Genomic DNA, 27,578 nt, shown 5'->3' on the forward strand with positions numbered 1-27,578 from the left:
TTCTCCTATACATAAGTTAGCATGACTTGTTGGGGGAAGAATCTACATGGTACTGTCAAAGGGAAATCATGCCTCACCAACCTACTAGAGTTCTTTGAGAGTGTCGATAAACAGGTGATCCAGTTCATGTAGTATATCTGGACTTCTGAAAAACTTTTGACAAGGTCCCCTCTTAGAGGCTCTTTATAAATTTATGTAGTCATGGGATGTATGTTAGCGCTACAGTAGCTTTTACCACACCGGAAAGAGATCTCGGAATCATTGTGGACATTTGCTAAAAACACCAGCTCAATGCTCTGCAAACAAAATAATAGAAATTATTCAGAAAGGAATTGTAAACAACCTGGAAAGTATCATTATTCCCCTTTATAAACCCATGGTGTGTCCATACCTTCAAAGCCATGCCCAGTGTTGGTCCCCACACCTTAAAAATAATATAGAAAAACTAGAAAATGTAGAGAGAAGGTCAACAAGGATGATTAGTAATATGGAGTAGCTTATATATGAGGCAAGACTAATGAGGATAGACCTGTTTAGAAAAGAGAGACTTGATGGGGGACATAATAAGGGTTTACAAAATACAAAATGATGAAGAGAAATTAAATAAGGATTTATTACTTACTATCTGTCATGATACAATTCCTACAGCATAGGATCCAAAATGAAACTAGTAGATAGTGGGTGCATCTACACATTCATTACTGCTCCGTAGGTACTGTGCTTTAAGTTTAGTGCTTGGTTAACAATACCCAGTAACTCACCTACTTCACAGTATCCCCGTGTAGACATGCCTAGTAAGTTCAAAACTAATAGAGGAAGTTCTTTTCCACACCATGTGTAATAAAAGTGTGGAACTCATTGTCACAAGAAGTTGTGGAAACTGACAGTTTATCCAGATGCAAAAAGGGGTTGAGCAAATTATTAGATGAAAAGGGCATCATTAGCTATTGAGCGTGGGAGCTAAGTGTATAGCCTCTGTAACAGAACTTCTTAGACCTTAAAATACTGAGGCTGCAAATGGGAGAGAAACAGTGGAAAAACCCTGGTCGTACCCTGTTCACTCTCTCTTTCAGCATCTACTCTGCCACTGTGGACAAGTTGTGCCTATGGTCTGACGTAGTAAATAACAGTTCTTATGTTTTTATGCTAAACTGTACACGAAACTCTGCCATGTAAGTGAAAATCTCTGTTTGGATGTAAAAATACTGGTACTGGTCACTGTCATAGCATAATAGAAAATTAGGCTTGAAAGGGACCTCAGAAGGTCATCTAGTCCAACCCCCTGACCAAAGCAGGACCACTCCCCAACTAAATCATCCAAGGCTCTGTCCAGCCGGGTCTTACAAACCTCCAAGGATGGAGATTCCACCACTTCGCTGGGTAACCTGTTCCAGTGCTTTACTGTGCTCCTAGTGAAAGAGTTTTTTCCCTAATATCTAACTGAAACTTCCCTTACTCCAATTTGAGACCCTTGCTTCCTTGTTCTGTCATCTGCCACCACTGAGAACAGTCCAGCTTCATCCTCTTTGGAACCGCCCTTCAGGTAGTTGAAGGCTGCTCTAAAATCCCCACCCAGTCTTCTCTTCTCCAGATTAAATAAATCCAGTTCCCTCAGCCTCTCCTCAGAAGTCCTCTAACCATTTTTGTTGCTCTCTGCTGGACTCTCCAATTTGTCCACAAGCTTTCTGTAGCGGGAGGACCAAAACTGAACAAAGTACTAGAGGTGTGGCCTCACCAGTACCGACTCACATCCCTCAATCTGCTGGCAGCACTCCTGCTAATGCTGTTGGTATGCTGTTAGCCTTCTTGGCGACAAGGGCACATGGTTGGCTCATATTCAACCTATTGTCCTCTCTAACTCCCAGGTTACTTTCTACAGAGTTGCTGCATACCCAGTCAGTCCCCAGTCTGTTCTGGTTCATGGGATTTTTCCATCCTAAGTGCAGGACTATGCATGTGTCCTTATTGAACCTCATGAGATTTCTTTTGGTCCAGTCCTCCAATCTGTTTAGCTCTCTCTGAATCCTAGCCCTACCCTCCATACTTCTTAGCTTTCTTACAAGAATGCTGTGAGAAACTGTATCAAAAGCCTTATTAAAGTCAAGCTACACCACTTCCACTGCTCTTCCCACACACATAGAGCCAGTCATCTCATCATAGAGGCAATCAGGTTGGCCAGGCATGACATGGCCTTGGTGAATCCATGCTGACCATTCTTAATCACCTTCTCCTCCAAGTACTTAGAAATGGATTCCTCGAGGACCTGCTTCATGACTTTTTCCAGGGACTGAGGTGAAGCTGACTGGTCTGTAGCTCCCTGGATACTCTTCTTTCCCTTTCTTTAAGATGGGCAATATATCTGCCCTTTTCCAATTGGCTGGGACCTCTCCTGATCCTGGGTTTTCAAAGATAATGGCTGATGGATGACCCTGCAATCACTTTGGACAACTCCATTAGCCCCCCCAGCTACATCACATCTGGCCCCATGGACTTGTACACATTTTTCCCATTTTTCTTAATAGTCCTTAACCTGTTCTTTCACCACTGCTGGATGCTCACCTTCTCCCCAAGGTGTACTGCCAGGTACAGTAGTCTGGGAGCTGACCTTGACTGTGAAGATTGAGGTAAAAAAGGCATTGAGTATTTCAGCCTTTTCCTCATCATCTGTCACCGGGTTGCCTCCCTCATTCAGTAAGGTACCCACCCTTTTCCTCCTCTTCCTCTTGTTACTGACATACTTGTAGAAACCCTTCTTATTACCCTTCCTATCCCCTGCTAGCTGCGACTCCAATTATGGTTTGGCCTTCCTGATTTCATCCCTAGTCATCTGTCCACTTTTCAACTTGTAAGATTCCTTTTTGTATTTAAACTTGTTAAAGAGTTCCCCACTAAGCCAAGCTGGTCTTCTGCAGTACTTGCTAGTCTTCCTGCATATTGAGATGGTTTGTTCCTGCACTCTCAGTAAGGTTTCTTTAAACTACAGCCAGCTCTCCCAGACTCCTTTTCCCCTTAGACTGGCCTCTTAGGGGATCCAACAGTTCCCTGAGTGAGGCAAAGTCTGTTTTTTCTGAAGGCCAAGGTCCTTACTCTGCTACCCTCCTTCCTTCATTTCTACAGGATCCTAAACTCAATCATCTCATGGTTACTGCTACCCAGGGTGACATCCATTTCTATATTCCCTACTTATTCTTCCCTGTTTGTGAGCTGCAGATCAGAATACCACAGCCCCTAGTTGGTCTGTCCAACCCTTGCACCAGGAAATTGTGCCCAACACAGTCTAAGAATTTTTTGGGTTGCCTGGGGACTGCTGTATTGCCCTCCCAACAGATGTTAGGGTGATTGAAGTTCCCCATGAGAACAAGGGCCTGTGATCTGGAATCTTTTTCTAGGTGCTCAGAGAAAGCCTAATCTACCACACGGTTTTGGCCTGGTGGTCTATAGCAGACACCCACCATGGCATCACCCTTGTTCCTCTTCCCTCTGACTCTAACTCTGTCTCACATTTCATAGTGTAGCTCTGAGCAATACATACAGCTCTTTTACATAAAGAGCAACTCCTCCTCCTCTTCTCCCCTGCCTGTCCTTCCTGAACAGTTTATATCCATCTATAACAATGTGCCAGTCATGGGAGCTCCCACCAAGTCTCTGTTGTTCCAATCACATCATATTCCACGTCTATGTGAGGACTTCCAGTTCTTTCTAATTGTTTCCCAGGCTCTGTACATTCATAAGACCCCTGAGGTAACTAGCCATTTGCTGTACTTTCTCAGAAAGAATGGTATGGCCTCCCTTGTTGCCCCCTCCTATTTGTGCTTCCTCCAAGTCACCCACTTCCCCACTTAATTCAGGGCTTCATCATTCCATGACTGTGAGAACTTACAATTCTTCCTGTCAGAGAACTGAAGTAGATGAACCTTGTTTTTGAACAATAATAGTAATTATTGTGTTCTTATGATAAAAAAATTGACATAATTGTATAGCTGTGGACATGAACGGGTCTTTGGTTTCCTCAACTTTGACAATCAAATATGGTTTGGGGGGGAGGTCATTCTTTAATTTTGATCTAAATCAATAGATGTTTTCCTTGTGCTGGAATTAAAAATAGTTATATATTTTAAAATTCTGCTCCTTAAAAATGAAGACCTTTCAATCCTTCTGTCAAGAAAATAAGGAAAATAAATAACTTCAGTTAGATAAAATATGTGTCTGCAGAAAATGCCAACTCTCTATGTTTTCACATTACTTCATTCTCTTAAGAAGCGAGAATGTTCTTGTTTAAACTTGCTGTGAGTCCTGAAGATTTGTGGCTTGCTGCGGCAGAGCATCCTTATTCCTTCTCCACATTTCCTTATATATTATAGATTAGTTCTGTCATTTTGGTAAGTTTTTTATAATACATAGTTTTCAGGAAGAAGATGGTTTTGCATGCTAAATTCTGAATGATGTAACACTGAATTTGCAGGGTCTATCACATTTCTTTTCTTTTTTGCATGTGCATTGATGTTTTCTTGGATCATCAAGATCCTTCTTATCACCAACTGGAGCAGTCCCTTGGCTTAACAAATTCATGATTCAAGATCATTCATATTTGTAGCTTGTGATTAACTAAGTTTGAAATTAAATTAAAGAAAAAATGAAGCTTTTCAAAGATGTTTGGAAAGCAGAGGAGATCCAAAGCAGCATAACCTGAAGGGTGACTGTACTAGGGCTTACACGAGTGATGGTGGCTAGCTAGTGAGCATGTTTCCTAGTACCTGGAGCTGCTTTTGATAATCAAGAAAATGTAAATGGGGAAAAAGAGTTGTCTGGTGACCAGAGCATAGGATCAGAGCATGAAGTTGATAATTCTGGCCCTACTGAAGTCAGTAGCAAAATTCCTATCAAGTTCAGTAGAGCCACAGTTTCAATGGATGAACTTAGACTAAGTATGCATTATTATTCTCATTGTTCAGATTGAGCTAGGAAGCTTAAAATAATTTAACAAGTTCTATACACCATTAAAACCCAGGCAATCACCAGGCCATTATGAGAATTAATTAGTGAATATTTGTAAAGTGTTATGTAGGTGATAAGCATTATAAATATAGAAATTACTGTTCACCTCCCTCAGAGAAGGCCATCACCACAAAAACTCTGGCACATTAACAGTTTTGTAGTGCCTTTCTATGTGCCACGTTGCACACAGAGGATTTATGTCCCACAGCTGATCGAGTCACAAACTGGTAAGCATACTCCCTGGACTCATCATTCTGCACATATAACATTGTGCACTACTTCTTTTGTGCACTATGCAATAAAGTACAGAGATTTTCAATTACAAAGAGCATTCTTTCATGGTTAAATTAACATTCTCTCTTATACAAGTGCATGATAAGTGGCTACCACTTTTCTTTCCTATACAGATAACACAAGAAGTCTGTATTCTTATTGATCAACAGATAGTTTAAATGCAGCCTCTGAAGGAATAGGTGAATACCATTTTTTTCTAACATTTATCATTTTCTGGTTTTTTTTTATTTTCCTAAATTCTTTCTTATTATCTATTTAAAGACATGCTCTAATGATAAAATATTATGTGAACTGTGTGCAAATCATTGAGTGGGATCTTGAAAGCTTTGTGTCCTGAGGATTTCAGCCATGTCAAAGTTTTGGTGTGAAGCTTGGGAACATTGATTCTTGCATTGCCCAGCTCTTTATTATGCATCCTTAATATTGCACTCATAGACTTCATGATACTTAGGATATCTAGTTTACACATAAATTAAATCAGTGTTTTAATATAAATACAGAAATTACATAGACAGGGTTATGCAGTATAAATTTAACAGTACTATACAATATAAATCTTGTATGAGTATGTGTATATATTTTTATATGTAACTGTTATACAAACATGTATTCCACAAATAAAAATGTGAGTAAAATATACAAATACTTCTAATACATTTTCCTATATTCTTTTTTTTAAGTATTCAGCCAGTTCTAAGACTACCTCAGGTACCTGTGGTCTGTACATGAATTTATCATGTATATTCCTATTTCTTACCCACAAAAAGGCGATGTTTGGATAGCTAATGGAAAACAATTCAGTGCATGTCTGCTCTAGTAAAACATCAGTCCAAGTGAAATTCAATTAGATGTAAGCTATTTTTTCCCTGATAGACATGATGCAATGAAACATCCTATCAGTCAAGCACATGTAAAGTTAATCAGCAGTAGAAAAATAGCTCTGGCTTATATTTATGGTCATGGTGTTATAGAACAAATTATGGACCACCCTTGGGAAATGGCTCCCACAGTGCTATCTTTGACCAATTTCAAATCTGGGTAGGTAGAACTCAGAAACATGGAGCTTTTTGACATTGTTACAGGGCAACAGATTTTCATTGCCTAGAGCTTGATATTGTATATCACTCCTACTAGGCCATGGCTGATGTATGGTTACTAGGTACATAGCAAATATGCATTATATGCAGTTCTCAGTAAATTAAATACAATTAAAACATCCTGAAGAATTAAAATAAATGTTTTTTTTTAAATGGGAGAAATACATATTTGATTGATACACCTTTTTGTTAAACCATTGCTTTTTATTGTTTTTCTTTGCTGTTGTTTTTATTGCACCTCTCTGGTCATCCAGAGGAATGGACTGTGGGACTGGAATTTTAAAGCAGTCTTTCTTTGTTAAAAATATTGCAGTCTGAAGATTTGCACATGAATCATCAGTTTCAGAGAAAAAAAATCTTCATTTTTATTATTAAAAGGGTTATTCTTATTGTTGTACAGCTGTTATAATCAAGTTTTTTCATCTCTTTGACTCAAAGTGAATAACAATGTGAAACTACACTATGATCTGTGATCACTATACTCTAATGCCCTTGACCAAACATTGTTATTGATCTAATCAATGACGCTGAAGGGGACAAGCTATAGCTGAATACATTTTAATTACTATTGTGTTCTGTAACAGGGTGGCCTCCTCATCAGGTCTCTGCTGGCCACCCTGCTCCTGGGGTAACGGCCCACTTTGCTTGTCTGCCATGCCTTGATGGAAAAATATGAGAGTTGTTACTAAGGCAGGAGGGCTACCCATTACTAGCCCTGCTGACAAGGGTTTAATACCCGGTTTGACCTTCCCTCTACAGGTCCCATGCCTTGCAGATGTTACTCTGGTGTTACTTTTCCGGCCAATGGCCAGAGCAAACTGGGCACACAGTTGTACCTCTTCTGTACAGCCCTGGGGGGCCACTCACATACCACCCCTCTCTCACCGTGGTCCCATTTACTCCACTGGCTCTCAACCAGCCTCTTTCATACTGCCCTCTCTCAGGGCCACACTCATCCTGCCTGGCTTCACTGGGCTTCAGGCTTATCTCTTCTTGCCTCGGTACAGTTTATTGGGTACCTCCCACTACCCTCACCTGAGCATTGACTGAGCAATTCTACAACTACAGGCCTGTTTCACTCCTGGTCACTTACCGGATCACTATGCCTCCTCTGGGGCTCCTCACTCTCCCACACTCACGGGGCCACTGTTTGTTGCCCCTTTCTCAGGGTCTCACTACTCATAGTCCCTCTCTCTCAGGGTCTCGCTTGTGCCCCCAGGCTTAGCCCTACCAACTGGGCACAGCCCCAGGTCCCTCCTCTGGCATGAGCTCTGCCTCAGGGCTCTTTAATGACCCTGGGCTCCCCCTGCTAATTAAAACACCACCAGGGATATGGGGTGGGTGTTATAAGGTGCCTCAACCTGCCTTTCACTGGGGAGATAACTGGCCTTGCATCTCCTGGGGGCTCCCACACCACCAAGAGCCTCATCAGACCACCCTTCCATGGCAGACTGCAGTTTTACATCTTACCCAGGGCAAGGGGTCACCTCAACCCCATAGCCTCTGCCCTTACCTACTGACTCTGGCTGGAGTAGCTTCTCAGCCTGATGCTGCCTCCTTCCTCCTGCAGCAAACTGCAGCCCAGTTTATATCCCTAGGTCCAAAATAACTGCCCTCATCAAGCCACATGTTCCCTGTATAAATTTAGGTTCTTTATAACCTCAGATATTATGGTAATGCTGTTTCTGTATCATCATCTTTTGTTAGGGTTATAAACTGAATTGAGAGCAGGCTCTTAGAAAGCTGTCTAGACCAAGATGGATTTTTTTCCCCAATCATTGTTCCATGGTCTCTTATTTTTGTTCAAACAAGTTTGTTGGTTGTATGCCAATTGTTTGTTTGCCATTCACAGCTGAGTGATTTGGAAATGGATGGAGTGTGGTACATAGCCTAAATGCCATTGATGTTTTACAATGTAATGCTCAGCTACACTTCACCTTTATTACAGAAGAATAGCCCACAAAGTCCACATCCAGTAACCTGGAGTAACTTGCCATGAGCCAGAGGGTGTCTGGCACAGATGTTCCCAGTGGACAAGTAGCAGTGACATATGGTGTCCCAGTGCTAGTCGTTTCCAGGGAAATCAACATCCATGCTTGTGTAGACATAGCCAAAAAGTCAAAAGGTACCAACTTCCATTTTATCCTGAACAGCTAGATAAAATAGATTACAAATGCAGGCAGTTACAAACCTGTTTGCTTTTATGCAAATTAGATGTTGCTATCAGCTTCTGACTTTTATTTGCTATCACAACCCCTTGTCAGCTGGACAGTGATTGGACATTTCAGAAGTAAATAGAATCAGTGATCCTATATGCAAGCTAATTGTGCAGACATTCCTACTAAATATCATCTGGGAGGAAGCATTGCATGTTGCATTGCTGAAAATTATGCTCAACTTTCCTTTCCACTAAAACTCATTTCTATTGCTGGAAAGGAAGTTGTGCATATGTGTTGTAATATGAATGAAAGGAAGATTAAAACTGGAATTACAGTCTAAGAAAAGCCTGCTGGTGAGCCATCTCTCCCTTTTTATTCCACATGCAGCCAAGAGTTAACAGGAGCTTGCCAAAAGAGATGCACACATAATTTATCCACATACTTCCACCCAGGGAAGGGAGAAAATATCAGATCTTTGGCATAAAAGAACAAGGACTTGTTAATATTTTTAGAGCTTTTAAACAGCAGGAAAAAAGAAATGGTATCATAGAGAGACTAAATGGAAGATAAAGACAGCTAATAACTCAACAAACTTCCACTCTACTTGGTGTGGGGGGCACTTGTCTCGTCTCCTATTGATCAGTTAATTGGCATGGAAAGGACTAGATGGGGGTAGAATGTCAATTCTATCATTATTATGTGGGTTAAAAACAGATTTCTGAATAGAAAGAAAGGCTTGGTTGTATCATTATGAATACATTCATTAACCTTAATAATACTAGAAAAAGATTTGAGGTGGGAGGGAAACTGGACAAAGGACAATCAATTCAACTGCCCATTGAAAAACATTTTTCAGTTTCTAAAATAAAATGCAATGAGAGTGTTTAAAAGAATGTATGTCTGGTTTTGTGTTATAATTATATACCTTATTTAGTAGCACAGTATGCACAGCATTTTCCCCCAAATTAGCCTTCTCTGTATGCTACTTCTATTTGGGCAACACCAGGGGTCTGTCAACTGACTCCATGGCTTCTTATTATCTACTTGATTCCTGTTAATTTGTTTTTCACTCGGCAGGTGTTAACAACCTTCTCTACTTTTTAATGGTCTTGATGTTCAAATAATCAAGCTATCCCTTCTTCGACAATGTGTTTTCTCTTAGATATTCCTGGTCTCTCCCATTTCTCTTCTCTTATTTCACAGCAGATTGTTTTTGGCTTCTTATTTTTCAAAACCCTAGATTTGCCTATGGAACCCAGTCTTCAGGAGCTGTTTCAGTTTCAGCTTTCTGTTAAGCCAAAAGCTGAGAATTTGTCTGTGAAAGGGTTTAAAACATAGCTGTTGCCTGACCTGGAAAGGGAGGGTGAGTGAACTGGAGATTAAGGTCTGTTCCTGCTGGATGTGGCCATAACTGGAAACATTTTTTTTTCTTTATTATGCTTTAATTATGCTTTCCCAAAAACAAGGTTCATCTTTTCCATCTCCCTTCCTTTATCTCCTTGGAGAATTAGTGACTCAAAAAGTATGGTAATATATTTAATTTGTATTATGCAGTGATTTTAAAGTTGCTAGGCTGCTTTCTCTAATTTATACTGGTTGCTTTTTGCCATTTAGGCTACAAGTACTGGCTATGTTCTGTCCCCAGGTGTCCAATAAATAATTCCCCCTAGGTCTCAGAGTTTCATAGGTCAGTAAACTCTTGCCTTTGTGAAACTAGTGAGATGGTTCTTGCATCACCATCCTGTGCCTCTGATCCAGAAAATGAGAGAGGATAAAGGAGCAGAGATGAGGTTTAGGACACTAGAGAACAGGGATTAAGAACAGAGATTAGGTTTAGGGCACCAAAACTCCTCTGAGCTCTATCAGCCTCCATTTGTTGTCATAGGGGTCTTCAGACTATGCCTAAAGGATCTGGGAAAGATGACTACGATCAATCAAAAGTATGTGAATACCCACACTTACAATTCAAAAGGTAAAGTGTGTTAGGCATCTAAAACATCACGTGCCAAATTTTTGCCAGATTTATTCTTCTTATTATGATGATTTATGTGTAAGTGCCATAAACGTGCAGGTCTTTGTACTAACGTTAGTAGAGCATTGCTGTATAGTGGTTTTGTACTGTGTTCTAGTGAAAGTAAAGTAGACAAACCTTTCCACCGGTAGAGAAATTCCTCCATTCCATTTGATTCTGAGAGAGACTGAAGTTGAGCTGTCCCTCATTCTGGCACATCCTCTGAAAACCCAAATCTATGACAATGTATATATAAAAATAAACAATGATATCATCCTGGGAATATTATAGACCAAAATCAGTTTTAATACATATCATCCTGAGACTAGAATGTGATATTTGCAGCTTGAATGTTGCATCTTTCCAGATGTGTCTGCCATGGCCATTTCCAGACATGATGGGGTGTGTGCTTGCAGCGGCACAAATTTCTGCTGATTTCACCTGTGCACGTGCACTTTGTTGCAGGACAAACCGTCCTGCTTTGGGCAAACTGCCCTTGCTGAGCTCCTCCTGGCTCCTGGCATGGTGGAGCAGCAGGGGCACAAATGGAGCAGTCGGAAGCCAAAGCATCTTGCTAGAAGACCAACCCTCCGCTTGTTCCAGCACATGCTATCTTCACATGCTCTGCACTGCTTTTTTTCCTGACATGTTTTTGTTAACATGAAATCCTGATAGCAAATTTTGCTCCCACACTGCAAATTTGCAGGGCAGGGCACATTTTAACATTCCACATGTGTGGTTCGTGGTACCACAAACTACACATGCCTCACATCTGGACACAGCCTGTATCTACAAATAATTTATCCATCCACATTCACAAGCAATTTCATCCATCCCTTAAAGATATAAAAAATGCTGAACCCATAAAATACTGGAAATACGAAGTGAATTTACAATCTTATGCTTAGCTATTATTAAATAATTTTAGAAAATAAATGCCCTCATTCTTAAACGCTGATCACCATTCTCATATTTTATTTTACAGACCCTCCCCTGCAACAATTACCTATAATCCTGTTTCAATCCTCTTTTTTAAGTCCTGCCTTAAGTAAAAATTGGCATGATATTAACATTTTTTTTAGGATGCTCTTTTGTCTTAGAGTAACAGGAAAAATTATAGACTGATAAAATATTTGCTGATACAGTTGCTTCCGCCTGTAAGCTAAAGTGTAGGCAATGCTTTAATTTGATGTATATAACTCACAGAAGATCTGAATTAAACTTCCTGAATGAAACTTTTCATTTTTTATGGAAATTTTTGTCAGAATTGTGATGTTCACTAAGAAAAAAAATGTATGGGAAAGAAAATCCCGCTGACATTTTTCTGGACATTTTGTTAATTGTTTTTCTATCAACTCTGTGGATGTTCAAAGCCACAGGGCTGGTGAAAAACTTAAGTAGACTAGAACTGATAAGGACTTTGTATCAGGTGATTGGGTGTGTCTCTGCCATCCCACTTTTTTTTTTCCAATTTTGATTTTTTTAGAAGCTAAGTACGTATCTAGTTCACAACCACATTAATGATCACATTAAATTTGGTCCAAATTGTCCCTGGCTGGGAATTTCTCTTCTCTTCAGCATGCTAACACATCCTATTTTAATGGTGAGCAATCTCCTTTTAGTGTCAACAGATGCCAAGGCAGCCTGCATCACCCTACTGCAGCCTATATGGATCAGAGCAGTGCAGAGATGCACGTGCACAGTTTGTAATACTGATTCCTTGGATTAAGGGAAGAAGAACACAGTACATAAAATAGAAATTGCTGAATACTTCTAATACAAACAGTGCTAGTATTTCAACAAATTTTCCTCTCCATCCTTCTGGTGTGAGTGTGTATCTATTTTCAAGGAAGCATTTCCCTTGTTCCCTTGTTCTTTTGAATGGTGCAAGCAGCAGAATCTTCACAGACTATTTTCTGTTTTATTTCCCTCCACAGTGATGGCTGGGCAGACAGGTACGATGTGACAGACGGATACCAGCGTGAAGCTGTTGGTGGAATAACAATCAAGCTTCAGTCTCCTGATGTGAAATGGTTTGATGATTATTACCTGCAGCTTCGGCCAGAAACCAATCACCGAAACCCATGGTTTCAGGAATTCTGGCAGCACAGGTTCCAGTGTCAACTGGAGGGGTCTCCTCAACAGAACTATAAATACAACAAGACTTGCACCGGTAAGCGGTTTTACTATTATTATTTAGCGTTAGTATTATTTTATCTAAAATCAATGTCTGATTTAATTAATTACTGTCATGCTGAAGCAGCAAGGCCTGGAGAAACGGATTGTGGGACCCGAATTGGAAGGACTGGAGATCTATCCCTTCTCTGGCCTGGAGATGAATTCAAATTCAGGTGCTAGAGTGTTGGTGTAGGGCTTCACAACTCATGTTCAATACCTTCTTCTACTTTTGACATGGGAAAGTCACTTAGAGGAAGATTTTCAGTGCGACTACTGAGGTCAAATTTTAAAAGTGGCATAGGGTCAGAATTTTAATAGGATTTTCAAAGATGCCTCCAACACTGAAGTCCCAAGCATTTTTGAATATCTCAAGCAATAAGAATTAACTATGTTAGTTGGAAGTTAAGAAGATAGGGTAGATTTGCACCTGACCAACTAAATTATGTATAGCACAAGCTTTTCTGAGCTGGAACTCACCTTATCAGATGTGATGAAATGACATACATGGACCAGTGTGTAAAATGGAGATGGTGATTTGAATACAAAGTTAGAAAGGGAGGGAGAGAGAGGGGAGAATGGAGGATGGCAGTGCTGGGAGAAGCAAACAAGCAAGTAATAAGTAATTCTCATGAAATGACTGAACCTTTAATTACTTGAACCCTTACAAAAATGGTCTCCTATGCTTCAGTTCTTCATTTGCAAAACAGGGGTACTAGTATTGTCTACCTCAGAAGGGTAATGTCAGAACAACTCCATCTAAGATTGTAAGGAGTTCATATTATGGTAATAAGGAACTATATAAGTAACTTAGATAAACTTTCTTTTTCTGTTTTGCGGTAATTGCTTCACTAGAATCGGTTAAAAGGGTTTCGTCTAAACAGTTTTCCATTAGACATTTCATTTCAATTTATTTATTTTCACACAATACTTTATGTAGATTTGGGCAGAGAGGAGGGGGGTTGGAGGGAGCAGATTTGTAATGTTGTTAGATCTTGCTCCCAAATAGTTCTTTTTGAGAACAACACTGAAATGTTTCAAGGATAATTTTTGTTTCAGAATGTATTCCTGTTAGGCACCTTTTAATTGTATTTTTACTTTCATGAGATTAGTTATAAATGTCAGTAATGTCAATAATTATAAAAATGATTACTATACCATATTTACTTGAATCTAAGATGACCCTAAATATAAGTTGATTCCCCAATACTTAGATTCTATATATGCAAAATTTATAAATTTGTTCTAATTTTCCTGTTAAAGAATCTAATTACTGAAGGCTTGCCTTTAATTTGTCCCTCTTCCACTGCTACAGTAGGGGGAAAAATTGCGGCGGGGAGGGCAGGTAGCCTCTATGTCCTCTGGCCTCTCCCCAACTTCTTTCTGCCCCAGCCCCTTCCCTCCCCCCTACAATCAGACATTGCTCTGCCTGAGCCTAGGGAAGTTTGAGGTAGCTCAAAAAACAATGACCTTAAAATAAACATCTTTGTTTTGCATATAGGAAAATTACTATGGATACCTATAGACTTAGTTTATTCAGAATTGATGCGTTTCACTTTCTTGGGAAGCTGCTGTAAGTTTTAGCACAGGTACTCCATAAACAACTTTTAAGCAGCACTTTTGTACTTACTTTATATATCATACAAACTGTGTGTAATATTAGTCCAAAGCCAAAAGATTTATGATTTATCATATAGTTCATCGGGCTGGGCCCCAGCAGTCCACAGTATTTCAAGCCCTGGTGACCCCACAGTTCACTACTGCTCAGTGTGTGTGTGTGTACTCCTGATATCCCCCCTCTGCAAAGAATCCATGTGCTAGTTATCTCCCCATTCATGACTGGAATCATAGAATTAGGGTTGAAAGGGACATCAGAAGGTCATCTAGTTCAAACCCATGCTCAAAGCAGGATCATCACCAACTGGAACTAGGTATTCTTGTCCTAAGTCCTGGGATGCTCCAACAGTTTATATGCAGATGAAATCCAGAGCTACCTAGTTCAACTCCACCTCATGGAGGGTGAGGTCACCCTAATAATATGCAACAGGCTGAAAGAGTGTGTGACAGAGGGATTATGGGTGAACTGTTTGGGGCCCCATTTCATGATGTTCTCTAGGCACTGGAGTCTAGTGAAGAAACAGGGATAATTGAAAATAGGCAGGGACAGTGCCAACCTCTTCCCAATGTGGGTGCTAAGGTAGGCTAGACAGAAAATTGGGAGGGCTACGCTATACATCTTCTGGCCAAACTTATATTTTTTTAACAATACTCACTTAAACAGGTGTTTTATCTATATTATCTGCAAAAGGTGAATAAAAATATGTACTGTACGCAAACAGATTGGTCCAGGCTGAGCTGGGAGCACCATGCCTCTACAGGCTGCAGGTGGGAACAGAGCGGGCTCAGATGCACAGGATGGGTGGCAGTGGCCGGGGGTGGGAGCCAGAGCACTTAGGCAGGAGAGGCACTGGGAGGGGTGGCTACAAAGGGGCTATGGCAAATTTTGGGGTGACTATAGCTACCCAAAACCTCCCTAGCACTGTTCCTGGAAATGGGAAAGAAAAACACAGTTCATCTGTGGGACTGAAAAGGAAATTGAAATGTATGCAGTGTAGTGGCTCACCATGACTTGAAAAAAATCACCATCCATACTGAGGGGAACTGTGTGTAATGAGAGTTACCATATATGTTATTCAGACAGGCTGAATTAACCTATCCTTGTGGTAGTATCCTATCAGAGGCATAGCTTCTTGGCCACTCCTTGGCTAAGATTAATTGTAGTGGCTGGGTAGAGGCCCAGTTTTACTGCCTTGATCAATACCAGGACCAACAAGGGGATAATGACAGAGTGCTGGGATGGAGGAATCCAGAATAGCATCAGCAGTGGTTTTAGAGTGGCAGTTAAGGAAGGAGAAATGGTGTAAGAGATGTGAAGTGAATCAGAGAGTGGAAATAGAGATCAAGAGTCTGATGGAGGATGGATAAAGGTAGGGAACAGGGGACAAAAGAAGACAGGAAAGAAATGTTTGGTGGAATTGGAGGCTTTACTGAAGGAAGTAATGAGGGAAGAGTCCAGTCAGCAGGAGGAACAGGAGAAAAAGAGGGCAGGTGGTCAGGAGAGATAAATAAAGAAGGAAACAGTGTTTGAATAGAAGAAGAAAACTATTGGGAGGAATAAACCAGACCCACAAAGAGAAAGGACATGGGAAGAAGCAAGAGACGGAATGGAAGGTAATTTATGCCTGAGAATAAGAGCAATGAATAAATATGAATTTATAGAGAAAATATTGTTTGACCTATTAGATGTTAAAGTGGAACATTTGAATAGTTTTGTCACCTTTCCTGACTAGAAGTCTTGGGAATTTTTCTGATGGAGAAGGTTATGGAAGGCATGTAGTAATAGGTGAGAAAGAAGAACTTAAAGAGATAAAATCTATTGCAGGAGAAAAGACGAGAGAAAGGGCAACAATTATTCAAATGTACATAAATATAATGGAGATGGGGAGATAAAAAAATGGTTGGAGAATTATGTAGAAAAAGTGATGTATGTTGAGAAGATATATGATAAATATAGCATATGGACAGGACCATGGAGAGCTCAAGTAGTAATGAGGATGGAATAGAGGAGTTCCAGCAGGATAATGCACTTAACATCAGTAATCCAAGTAGGACCACACTGGGGGTTTACAATTTATTTCAGACAGCCTGAACTCTTTGGCAAGTGTGGGCAGGAAGGCCCTCTGGCCACAGCTGGTATACAGTATGCTACAGACGTGAAGAGAAAGGGCACATAGTGGCAGAATGATAAGAAGTACTAAAGTGTCATATTTTGTGGGTAGAGAGACACTTAAAGTGGCAATGTCCCTGGTCCTTCTCTAATAAAGCTAGAGGATCTGGTGCCTGATGTCTGCCTTCTCTTCCCCTTCACCTTCCTCCTCTTGCTCCCAGCAGACATCCTGCAAACTGCCTGCCCTGTTTGCTGCCCCTGTTTTCTGTCATATTCAGCGTTGGCTGCATTTAATAAATTTAATAGTTGGTTTCCATTACTGAGCACATGGTGGTTTTGGCAGCAGTTTCATGATAGACAATGTATTTAATGAGGTTTCCTTGTATACAAATATAAAACAAGGGGCTTTTTACCACCGTGCTGATTGGAGGGAAAATTCCATATTGTATTGAGCAAATATGGTGAATATAAATAATGTCATATAAGCAGCAGTAGCATGTCAAGTCATGACAAAACAGCATGTGAAATAGCTTACTATTTTATTTTAAAAATCATTAAGAACCTACTACTGATTAAAATATCCTATTTTCTTTTTCTGTTGATGTGTTTGCCATTTGCATTCTAATGAAACAGTCTGACCCTTGCAAGAAGACGGAATGTAAAAAGATGGCTACCATTTGTCTAGGACTTGAGGGGCTGTTTCCTTTTTTTCACCTTTTCTTTTATCCTTTGTCCTACTTTTTATTTTTTAAACTATTTCATCCAGCTTGGCAATGTTAGAAAGTTCTGAAAGGAAAGCCTGCGGGTCAGGCCACTCTCCTAGGAGATGGGAGTGTGAATCCAGTCAGGCTGAGGAAGGTCTACAGCCTAGGTCATGTACTTCCTGGATGAGGGCTTTAACCACCAGGTTATGAAAGGTGAGCAGTTCTCTTCCAGGTGTGTATCTGAATACAGGGCACTTACAAAGTATAGGTCATTTGTCACATGACCTGCCTCTCGAAAGTTCTCTACAGCCATGACCTAACAGAAGTGCAGAGCATTTTTAAAGTGCCTGATCATGTGACAAAGTAACCCTCATTACATGGCACTCCAAAGTGGAACACCTTCATTAACTTCTGTCTGATTCGGACCGGGCTGATGCATCCCAGCCCCACCCCTGGTGCTGGCTGCATAGCCGGAGTGGGGGAAGAGAGGGGATGTAACTCTGTGCTGGGGTTTGCCCAGCCTGTACTGGAGGGGAGTGGGTGGCTTGAAGCCCCCTCGAGGTAGGTAAGAAGAATCCAGCGAAGCATCTAACATGGAAATGTGATAATATAGCAAGTAAAGAAAACATGTGAAAAGTATCCACAAATGAAAATAGGGCTTTTCCCTCTGATGTCTATCAACTTCTAATAGGTCTCTATCACTTCGCATATATTTTGGTTCTTGCTGAGGTGAAAATATTAACATCTGGACCATTTTTCTTTCACAGATTTTAGTATGCAAGTTTTATCCAAGTAGGTGCCACTGTTGTTGCTAAGTATATTGTTTTTCTGCCCAGCTGGAGCACTACAAGAAATGGGAAGTTTGCAGATTTATCTGACTTGTGTTTCAAGTGGTCTCAGTTCCATGTTGCAGAAGGGCTGAAGTAAACTATCCTACTAAGCCAAGCATCCAAGCAAAGGCTTTAAAATACAGGAGAGCTATAATGACCCTAAAACACTAGGGATTTCACAAGAAATAGATTTTGCTTCCCCTTTGCACCAGTAAGATACTTTTTATTAATTACGGCCTGGATTCCACAAGGTATTTAAATGTATATAAGTTTAAGCAGGTGAACAATACCATAGACATCAATAAAACTCTAAGACCATCATCAGATCACAAACAATCCTAATTCCATTACATTACATAGATTTCAGCTCTGCAGCCTAAGTCACAACAGTTGAAAGTTCATGCATGCATATTTCACACAATCTTCAAATGTATAAACAGTTGTTATAAAAAAAGATGCTGATATCCACAGCCCTTCATGTTTCCCAGTGTCATAAATGATAGAAAAAGAAGTAATCAGTTTCATTTGAGAAAGGATAATTTAAGTTAGATATTAGGAAAAGCATTAAAATAGTACAGGCACAGAAAAGCCAAATGCAAAAATATCTACACTTTTTTACTAAAACTCATCCACTTGGAATTACATATACTTCTTATAAGGTCAAGAGGACTCCTAGGTTGTTGGAGTTCAGAATCTAATCAGAAATTTTGTCAAAAGTAAGCTCCTGAGAAATGGCTTTTGGATAGGATGTTGGAATAAAATAAGAATACAATTTCATTCCATTCCAGCACTGCAAGCATTGGTGGGCTAAAAAACAAACTCCTAAATCCATAAATGGTTTTGTCTAGCTGTATCACAGCTAATATGAACAAAATCTCTGTGTAACCCATTTGCTTAACCTGGACCTCTATAATTAACCTAATTTGAGGGACATCCCTCATTGTACCTGCATTACACAACAAATATGGCAAGTTCTAACTTCTATAATTTCCATCAGAAATAAAGAAAAGCCATAATACGGAGATTATTAGAAGTTCATTTACATTTTGCCTAAGAATGACAAACATTTTAAATTATCCTACTGGCATAATTATTTGTTTCTAGTGTGGTGAATTACTTCCCATACTTGGGCCTTATCAGGTTGAGTGGCATAGTCAAGACCTAGATTTTAGTGAAAACAATCCCAAACCCAAAGTTCAGATCTGCATCTAGACCTCAAAATCAATGGTGTGGATGCAGTTCAGCTCTTGGAGTTTTTAATTTAGCCAACTGTAGCCAGGCCAGCAAGAGTTCAGATCTAAGTCTGAACTTTTTCAAAGTCAGTATTTTATTATTTCAAGGCAGACACATCTCCAGTTTTTAGTGTCATTCAGAAAAAAAAGAAAGTAGCCTGGCACTGAGGAGAGCTCTATGCGATACTATATACTAGGCCTGTACAAAGTGGCTAGTATTTGCTTCAGATTCAGACGATTCGAGGGTCAGTAATTCGATTCAGTGATTATCCAGGAGCACATCTACAAGGGGCCAGCAGGGGAAATTATGCTTAGGGGCAACCAACTTCAGTTAATTAGGGGCAGGTCCTGTCAGACCAACCTGGTGGCCTTCTACAACCAGGTCATGAAATCCTTGGACACAGGTGTCGTGGTAGAAGTAGTGTTTCTGGACTTTAGGAAGGCCTTCGACACTGTCTCTCACCCCATTTTCATTAAAAAATTAGGTGACTGTGGTGTTGATGCCTACACTGTCAGATGGGTTGCTAATTGACTGGAGGGCCACACTCAGAGAGTTTCATAGTTTCTAGGGTCAGAAGGGACCTGAGTGGTTGTGGATGGGTCATTTGACCTAGAAGGACGTGGGCAGTGGGGTTCCCCAGGGTTCAGTCCTCAGGCCCGCACTGTTCAACATCTTTATCAGTGACTTGGACAAAGGGGTTAAAAGCACCTTGTTCAATTTCACAGATGACACTAAGATATGGGGAGAAGTGGGCATGCTGGAGGAGAGGGACAGGCTGCAACTAGATCTGGACAGGTTACAAAGGTAGGCAGATGAGAACAGGAAAGGTTTTAATACTGACAAGTGCAAGGTATTGCACCTGGGGAGCAAGAATCAGCAGCATATGTACAAGTTGGGGAACTCACTTCTCATCAGTGCAGAGGCAGAAAAGGATCTTGGAGTCATCACTGACTCCAAGATGAACATGGGCCAGCAGTGTGGGGAGGCAGACAGGAAGGCCAACTGTACCTTGTCATGCATCCACAGATGCATCTTGAGCAGGTCCAAGGAGGTGATCCTCCCCCTCTATGCGGCGCTGGTCAGGCCGCAGCTGGAGTACTGTGTCCAGTTCTGGGCGCCGCACTTCAAGAGGGATGTGGACAGCATGGAGAGGGTCCAGAGGAGGCCACTCACATGATCAGGGGGCAGCAGGGCAGGCCCTACGAGACGAGGCTATGGGACCTAAACCTGTTCAGCCTCTACAAGGTAAGTCTGAGAGGGGATCTGGTGGCCATCTATTAGGAGTTAACATAAATTATAAGTGCATAAGGAGATGGATATTTACCTAAATTATTTGCAGCCTGATTTTCACTTTATCATTCTCAACCTCATTTTCACCCAGCAAAATGAGGGTGTTTTTTTTCATTTACTTTAATTAGATTTCAGGCATTTAGATGCCTAAAAATGTAGATAGGCTACAACTTTTCAAAAGAATCTTCAGTCTAAGTGCAGACTTTCAAAATACCCACGGCAGAATCAATCTAGTGTACAGTGTATCTCTAAATGGCGTAGATTGGGTCCGGAGTGAACAAAACTCATATTCACCCTTTGGTGGGAGAGGGCATGCAGAAGCCTGCACTGGCTGGGCCAGAAAGCAATGGAAGTTTCCGCATACCTGAGATTCTCAAGAGCAGCTGAGTACAGCCGAATGGCTGTGCCATCCCTGACTGGCTGTCAGGCAGTGCCTCTCCTCTCTGCCCAGTCATCTATCAGGCAGCAGTCAGCTGGAGGCAGCCAACAGAGGGAGGTGTACTTGCTCCTGTTTGGGGCAGCATGGGGTCCCTAGGCTTTGTTCAGGGTGACGGGCATCGAGGTTCACCCCAGGCATGCCAGGGACAAAGAGGGAACAGGGCTTGTGAACTGCTGTAGGGGAAGAAGTGCCAGTGGTATATGCAGTGGTATCTTCATTCCTAGTCTGGGTCAGAAGGGCACAGAGTATCCCTCCCCTGTCCTGTTTCCATCTCAGCCCCAGGACTGTGCACTGGAGCAGCTCTGGGAAGGGCTCACAGGATTTCTGTCTGAGCCCTGAGACCATGCAGCTGCAGGGCTGTGGTCCCTGGGGCAGGGACAGCCATGCCCTTGTAGCTGTACAGCAAGCAGCTTCAGCCCCAAACTTGGTGGCAGTTCTCGAGGCAGAGAGAGGGGCACAAGCTCACAACCCCCCCCCCCCGAGCCACTCCAACACATGGTCTAGCATGTCCCTCCCCATCCTAGTTCAGTCTGAGCCCTCGGATCATGTGCTGGAGTGGTTGTGGAAAGGGCTTGTAGGATTTCCCCTCTGGAGCAAGTGCCAAGTTTGGAGCAGAAGCTGCCTACCATGTAGCTGCAAGGACATGACTGCCCCCCACCTAAGGGACTGAAGCCCTGTAGCTGGGGAAGAAGTGCCTTCATCCCTGAACTCGGTGCTGGCGCTGGCTCTGGGGTGTCGGTGGACAGCAACCTACCTTGATTCATGAGTGGACCTGTTACTGGTATTCACGTCACTGGTCTAACCTAAATCAAGGAAGCCTGAATCTACACTGATCCACTATTTTTATCTATCTTAGACCAGAATCCACCATTATTAAGTAGTCTGTGCACCCCAAACTTCTATTCTGTTACAGGTATAAATTAGTTTCTGACCAGAAAACCAGAAAAAACTGTAATGTTTGTGCCTCGCCTAAGTGCCTAACTCCTTGACTTCATTGGAATATAGCCCCTGTCCAGTTACATCCTACCTAGGTCTTTAGTTGTCTAATATGACCCCCAGATCCTTATTAGCACTAACACTGTGATAATAGTTATATTGACTAGAAAACCGCTGCAGTCCTGATGCCAGGAATAGCAGATTGAAAATTGGAGCTAATCTGAAATAAATCTTCAACGTTATGGTTTTCTGTTGAAACAGACAATTGTGCTGAAAATTGAATTAATCATCATCCCAGTGATTAAATGCAGATTTTGGTAGAAAAATGTAAAATAAGTTGTTTTTTAAATGCTTTGTTTCAGCATTATAATTTTAATTTTCTTTCAACTTTTTGTTAAGTTATAATGGTTTGATGTCAAAAAGTTCTTTTGTTTTCAGGTTTCCACATTGCACTTCTTCAGAGACTTGAATTTTAGTTCTGTTTGTTCAGAAAGGAATCTAAATCAAAGTCTTGGAATTGTTTGAGAGACAAATTTTGTTTTTGGACCACTCTACTAAAATCACAGAGTCTTTAAGAAAAAAACCGGACTAAAAAAATTAAATGAATGATTTTATTTGATTTGTATGATTTGTTTTCAGTCAGAACAGCCTCCCTTGCTTTTAGAAGTGACTAATAATTGCATGCTATCCTGCCCCTGGCCTTTAGTAATAGCAGCTCTAATGAACAAATTTTGAAAAGACTCCACAAAAATGCTGATATAATTTCTGTATCTTGAACCATTAGGAGCTAATTAGTCTTGAGCTATGAACCCACTATTTCATTCTAAAACGGTTCAAATTTACATCCTTCTTCTTACCCCAGGGTTATATTGCTACAAACGTAATCCTAGCAGAGTTATATCTTGCTAAAACTGAGATGACCACTCTGATTAGTTCATCTATGTCTTACATCCTAGAACTAGAGGTGCTCTGCTAATGTGGGTGCTATCCTTCATGTAATTTCAGCTTTAATTTTTCTCAATTAACAATTACTTAAAACAAACTACATGTGATGTATTGGTGAGCCCTGTGGTGACACCTATATATAAAAATAAAATGGTCGCTGATTTGTGAATTATTATTGGGGAACTGGAAATTAATAGGAAGCAAGACCTCTGAATTCCATTTTCATTCCCTTTCCAGGTGCATTGTATGACCCTGAGCTAGTTACGTGAGCACTTTTCCCCTGAATATCTTCATTTGTTATAACAGGCACCTCACAAAGAGATTTGGGGCAGGGGTTTTCCAAGCAGCCCATGGAAGAAAGATGCTTAAATTCCTTTGAATTTCAATAGTATCTGGATGCCTAAATCTCTTTGATCACTTTGCAAATAAGCTCAGATGAGATTTATTTAGCTCCTGTTTTTCCAGACCCCTGCATGCAATATTCTACTGAAGTGTGAGGTATGTTATTGTTACCTGGTTCTTTCAATGCAACTTGCTTGCACTTACCTTAAATTATGGAACGAGATATGGAAGAGGTCTCACAAAACTGAGTGGTTCTCTTAAAACTTTTAAACAAAAGTATTTCCTAACAGAACTGAGGATTTAGAAAAAGAAATGAAGTTTTAGAGTTTGCAATAATTTAATTTAAAAAAAAAACAAACTGAAATGAGAAATGCAAATTGTTTAGTTTCAAGTCCTCAGTTTTATTTTCTTTAGATTCAAATGGTTTGTTTGTCAATTTTTTTCTCCTTTTTTATTCCCAGCTTTGCCTTTTTTGCAGCTGAATTTAATAGGAAATAAATTGTTTAAGGTTCAAAAGGCTCTTATTACTTGCTTCATTTCCTCTTGCTGTTCATTTTTAACATTTACAGAACTTTGGAGAAAGTAGAAAATAAAAAAAAGAAAATTGAACTTTGCCATTTTAAATTCTCCAAAGTCAAAGGAGTTCTGAAAAGTTAAAGAATGGCGAAAAGGAAAACAAGTAAGTAGATAAATAAGTATTATCCATTCTATTGATCTTTGTAGCAAAAAGTGAGGAAAACATGAAATTAAATGTGGAAAAAAAAAGATTTTTGATATGTTTTTCACAAAAAATATAAATAAAAAACAAAACCTGTTTCTCTTCAAACCCTGAAAATTGGAAACAACTTTGACATTTCAGCATTATTCATGAAATATATTTTTCATCTCTTCACCAGTTCTTTTCTTGAGTGGGGCAGGGACTCAAGTAGTTTCAAGGTACAGGAAAATAATGACAATAATGACAATAGCAACCCCAACCTGCATGGTGCCCACTGTGCAGCAGGGCTGCTCCATGCCTGGAGCAACCCAGTGAATGCTGCTTCCTCTTACCAGTGCTTTTACTGAACACTTTCCAAAAGTCCCACATCACTCCCTTATCTCTCCCCACAAGATGGAGCTACAGCCAAGCACAGGGCTCCCACTTGAAGGGGCAATATACTACACCCTTCAATTGTTTCACGTAACACAGAGGGAAAGTATTTTGTGTGTGAGAGAAATCTCATCATATATGAGAGAATGATAAACGTTTAGCAACTCATTTATGTACCACTGGGACCACTAATGAGCTTAAGTGCTTCCTTGGATCAGGGCCCAAAAGCTGCACTAATTGTTTTCAGATAGATTCATGAAATGAAGTATTAACAATTGCAATTATTTCCATTGTTAAAGAGCATGGGTTTTTTTTTGCCTCCACTGCTTGTTTATGTTTCAGAGAAATAATTACAGATAAAAGCAAATTTGGGCATGTGGTTAGAGACCTAGCATGGACCTGAAGGTTTACAGTTAAATGGTGTAAAGAGGTACAAAAGGGATGATAGAAAAATGAAAGAACAATGTGGGTATTAAAGAGGCCTTACTTACAATGGCAGTAGGAACTGTTTGATGCAATACATCAGTTTGCTAAGAGAGAACTTTGTGATGGGTTCCTAAAGAGCCTGATGTACATGTGCTGTTTTCTTGTTTATATGAATTTATTGGTATGAATTTGCAAATGAAAATAATGACAATAGCAACCCCAACCTGCATAGTGCCCACTGTGCAGCAGGGCTGCTCCGTGCCTGGGACATGATGCATGGGATGGCTTCCATAGCGTGATGGAAAAATTGAAACTGTTTAGTCCTCCTTGACTGGGTTATAGGGCAAATAGAGGTCCCTATAACCTCTATTTGGGGTTATTCCAGGCTTTGTTTTTTTTGCAGCTGAATTTAATAGGAAATAAATTGTTTAAGGTTCGAAAGGCTCTTATTACTTACTTCATTTCCTCTCGCTGTTACTTTTTAACATTTATAGAACTTTGGAGAAAGTAGAAAATAAAAAAAAGAAAATTGAACTTTGCCATTTTAAATTCTCCAAAGTCAAAGGAGTTCTGAAAAGTTAAAGAATGGCGAAAAGGAAAACAAGTAAGTAGATAAATAAATATTATCCATTCAAATAGAGGTCTCTCTCAAGCCACCCTGTTGAATAAATTCTGCTTGGGAAAAATATGTTAATAGGAAAAGGGACTAGGATCTGTCTCCCAAGTGGATATATGAAGGGAGCAACACCAAGATCTCTTTCTCCTCCTTGGTGGTTTTGTGAATAGTGCCTCAATCGCGTCAATCTAATCCTTGAAATTAAGCATGTTGCTTTAAAAGTGTCCAAACTGTAATGTTTCTGAGATTTCTTCTTCTTCTCTCTCTCTTTTTTCTTAACTTGGCTGGAACTATTCACTAAAGACATGAATCATTTTTGTGTCTACCAAAACTTCATTCACTAAAAATAATTTCCCTATCCCTAGCCATGGAGGGGTGGACAAGGCTCTACAGGCATGCCGAATCACACTAAGCATCAAGCAGAGGGATACCAAATGTGTCATTCCACCTTGACATTACCTTCACAGTGGTGCTTGTCCTTGCTGGTCTCCAAAACTTGGAAAGCAAACATAGATTATCCCCAGTATTTTATTCCATCATTATTGTTCTTTGTGCTTGTTTGATTCATTGTTTTCAAACAATTGTCAACCAGTTGTTCACTCCATGAGTGAGGTATGGGAGATTCCCCAAACTGGAGCTCACTGAGAGCACTAGAGAATTCAGCAGCAATGCACATTAGTTTCCTCCTGTGTAAATTCTTGTCCTGTTGTATGTGCAAGGTGCAGGACCTCTCTAGATGTTCAGGTAAAGGCTAATAGGATCTGATGAATGATCCATTCAGTTGCATTTCCTGCTATGCCACATGGGTATAGCAGGAGGCGTGATTATAGATTCCAGCATCAGATCTTATCATGCCTTATTGCCAGTGCAGGGGGGATCTGGCAATAATCCCCATCCCAGGCTTGCAGCCATGGCAGTGCTCCCCAGTTGCTAGGGTGGGAAGTCCCACACCTAATGGGTCTCTCAGCCTTGGCAGCACTCCACTTGACCATTTACTTAAGTATAAGTATACATTGAAGTTCCATTAAATAACACTTAAGCACATATTAAAGTTAGTTGTGTGCCTAAGTGCTACCTTAAATGAAAACTGGTATCAGCATGTTTGAAGTGTTTTCCAGAATCAGGGCCTAAGGGCCCCAACTCAACAAAATAGTTAAGCAAAGGCACAATTTTTACTGAGGTTACTGTGAGTAATCCTGTGCTTTAAGTATATGCTTAATGACCTGGCTGAAGCAGAGCTCAAATGACTTTAAAAGTTACAGGATAGCTAGTTTTTAAGGGTTGCCATTTTCTAGAAATGTATCGCAATATTTTTAAAAATGTGTTTCCTTTGCTTCATTTTAAAGATTTTTCTATTGAACTACAGAGCCATGATGCACTACAACCCGGCAGATTGATTCCATGAGCCAAATCATGGCAGGCTGAGCCAATCGCATCAAGGGGAAATGTTTTCCTCGGCAATAGAGAGTATATTAAAATTGTCAGAACAGCTAATTCCCTTAGATTTCCTTTGACAATTGCTGTGGCTTCTATGAAGCATAGATCAACCTCATTACAAACAGGTGAACTGAGTGAAATCAGCTGTTTAAACTATGTATGGGTAATAATTCTGTAAAACAGCAACACAAAGCCCAGTGGAGAGACCTTCCATAACTGAGAATTAAGTTATTAATTTTTCAAGCAATTGTATGCAATAAAGCAGTTGGATTATCACTTCATAACAAATATTGTTGCCGGTGCAAATCTGATTCATCCTCATGGCCACTATAATTAACTGCACAGTTTGTGAGCCATTAATTTTGAAGATGAATAATTAGTTAAAGTTGTGTATATTGTAATGTAATATGCTTGTTCAATTTTCTACTTAATTTCAATTAATATGGATTTTACACATGCTCTATCTTTGCAGTTATTATGCATATTACTTTTAATTAGGAAACAAAAACAATTCCTTAGCAGAATAAAACAAATAAGCATCATGCTTCAGTGCTACAAAGTTCACAGTCACGGGTATGGAGAGCCCGGATTTCAGTAATGCTGAGCTCTCACCGCTCCTGACATTTATGGGAACTGCAGGAGCTTGGCAACTCTGAAAATCAGGATTAAATGAAATGAAACTTTCTTCTGGGTCTTCTCATTCACATTTTGGTCAGCCCAGAATGATTTACAGAGGTAACACTTCTTCCCAGATAAATTTACGCAACCATGCTACATTTTGTATGTGATTAAATTGTAACGCGTCATCCAGCCCAAGTCAAGGGCAGCACAT

The 27,578-nt window shown here is 40.3% G+C and overlaps 1 protein-coding gene across 3 annotated transcripts in view; it reads left to right on the plus strand.

The window, feature by feature from the left end:
- GRM5 (glutamate metabotropic receptor 5) overlaps window positions 1-27,578 on the plus strand; it is a 396,220-nt gene that overhangs the window by 293,359 nt on the left and 75,283 nt on the right. For all 3 annotated transcript variants that reach the window (XM_019530366.1, XM_019530368.1, XM_019530369.1), the window contains exon 3: window positions 12,494-12,729. In XM_019530366.1, the coding sequence (XP_019385911.1) occupies window positions 12,494-12,729 (236 nt within the window). The remainder of the gene's footprint in view (window positions 1-12,493; window positions 12,730-27,578) is intronic.

This window comes from Crocodylus porosus, unplaced genomic scaffold, assembly GCF_001723895.1.
Source record: "Crocodylus porosus isolate Cpor-Errol unplaced genomic scaffold, CroPor_comp1, whole genome shotgun sequence".
Taxonomy (NCBI): Eukaryota; Metazoa; Chordata; order Crocodylia; family Crocodylidae; genus Crocodylus; species Crocodylus porosus.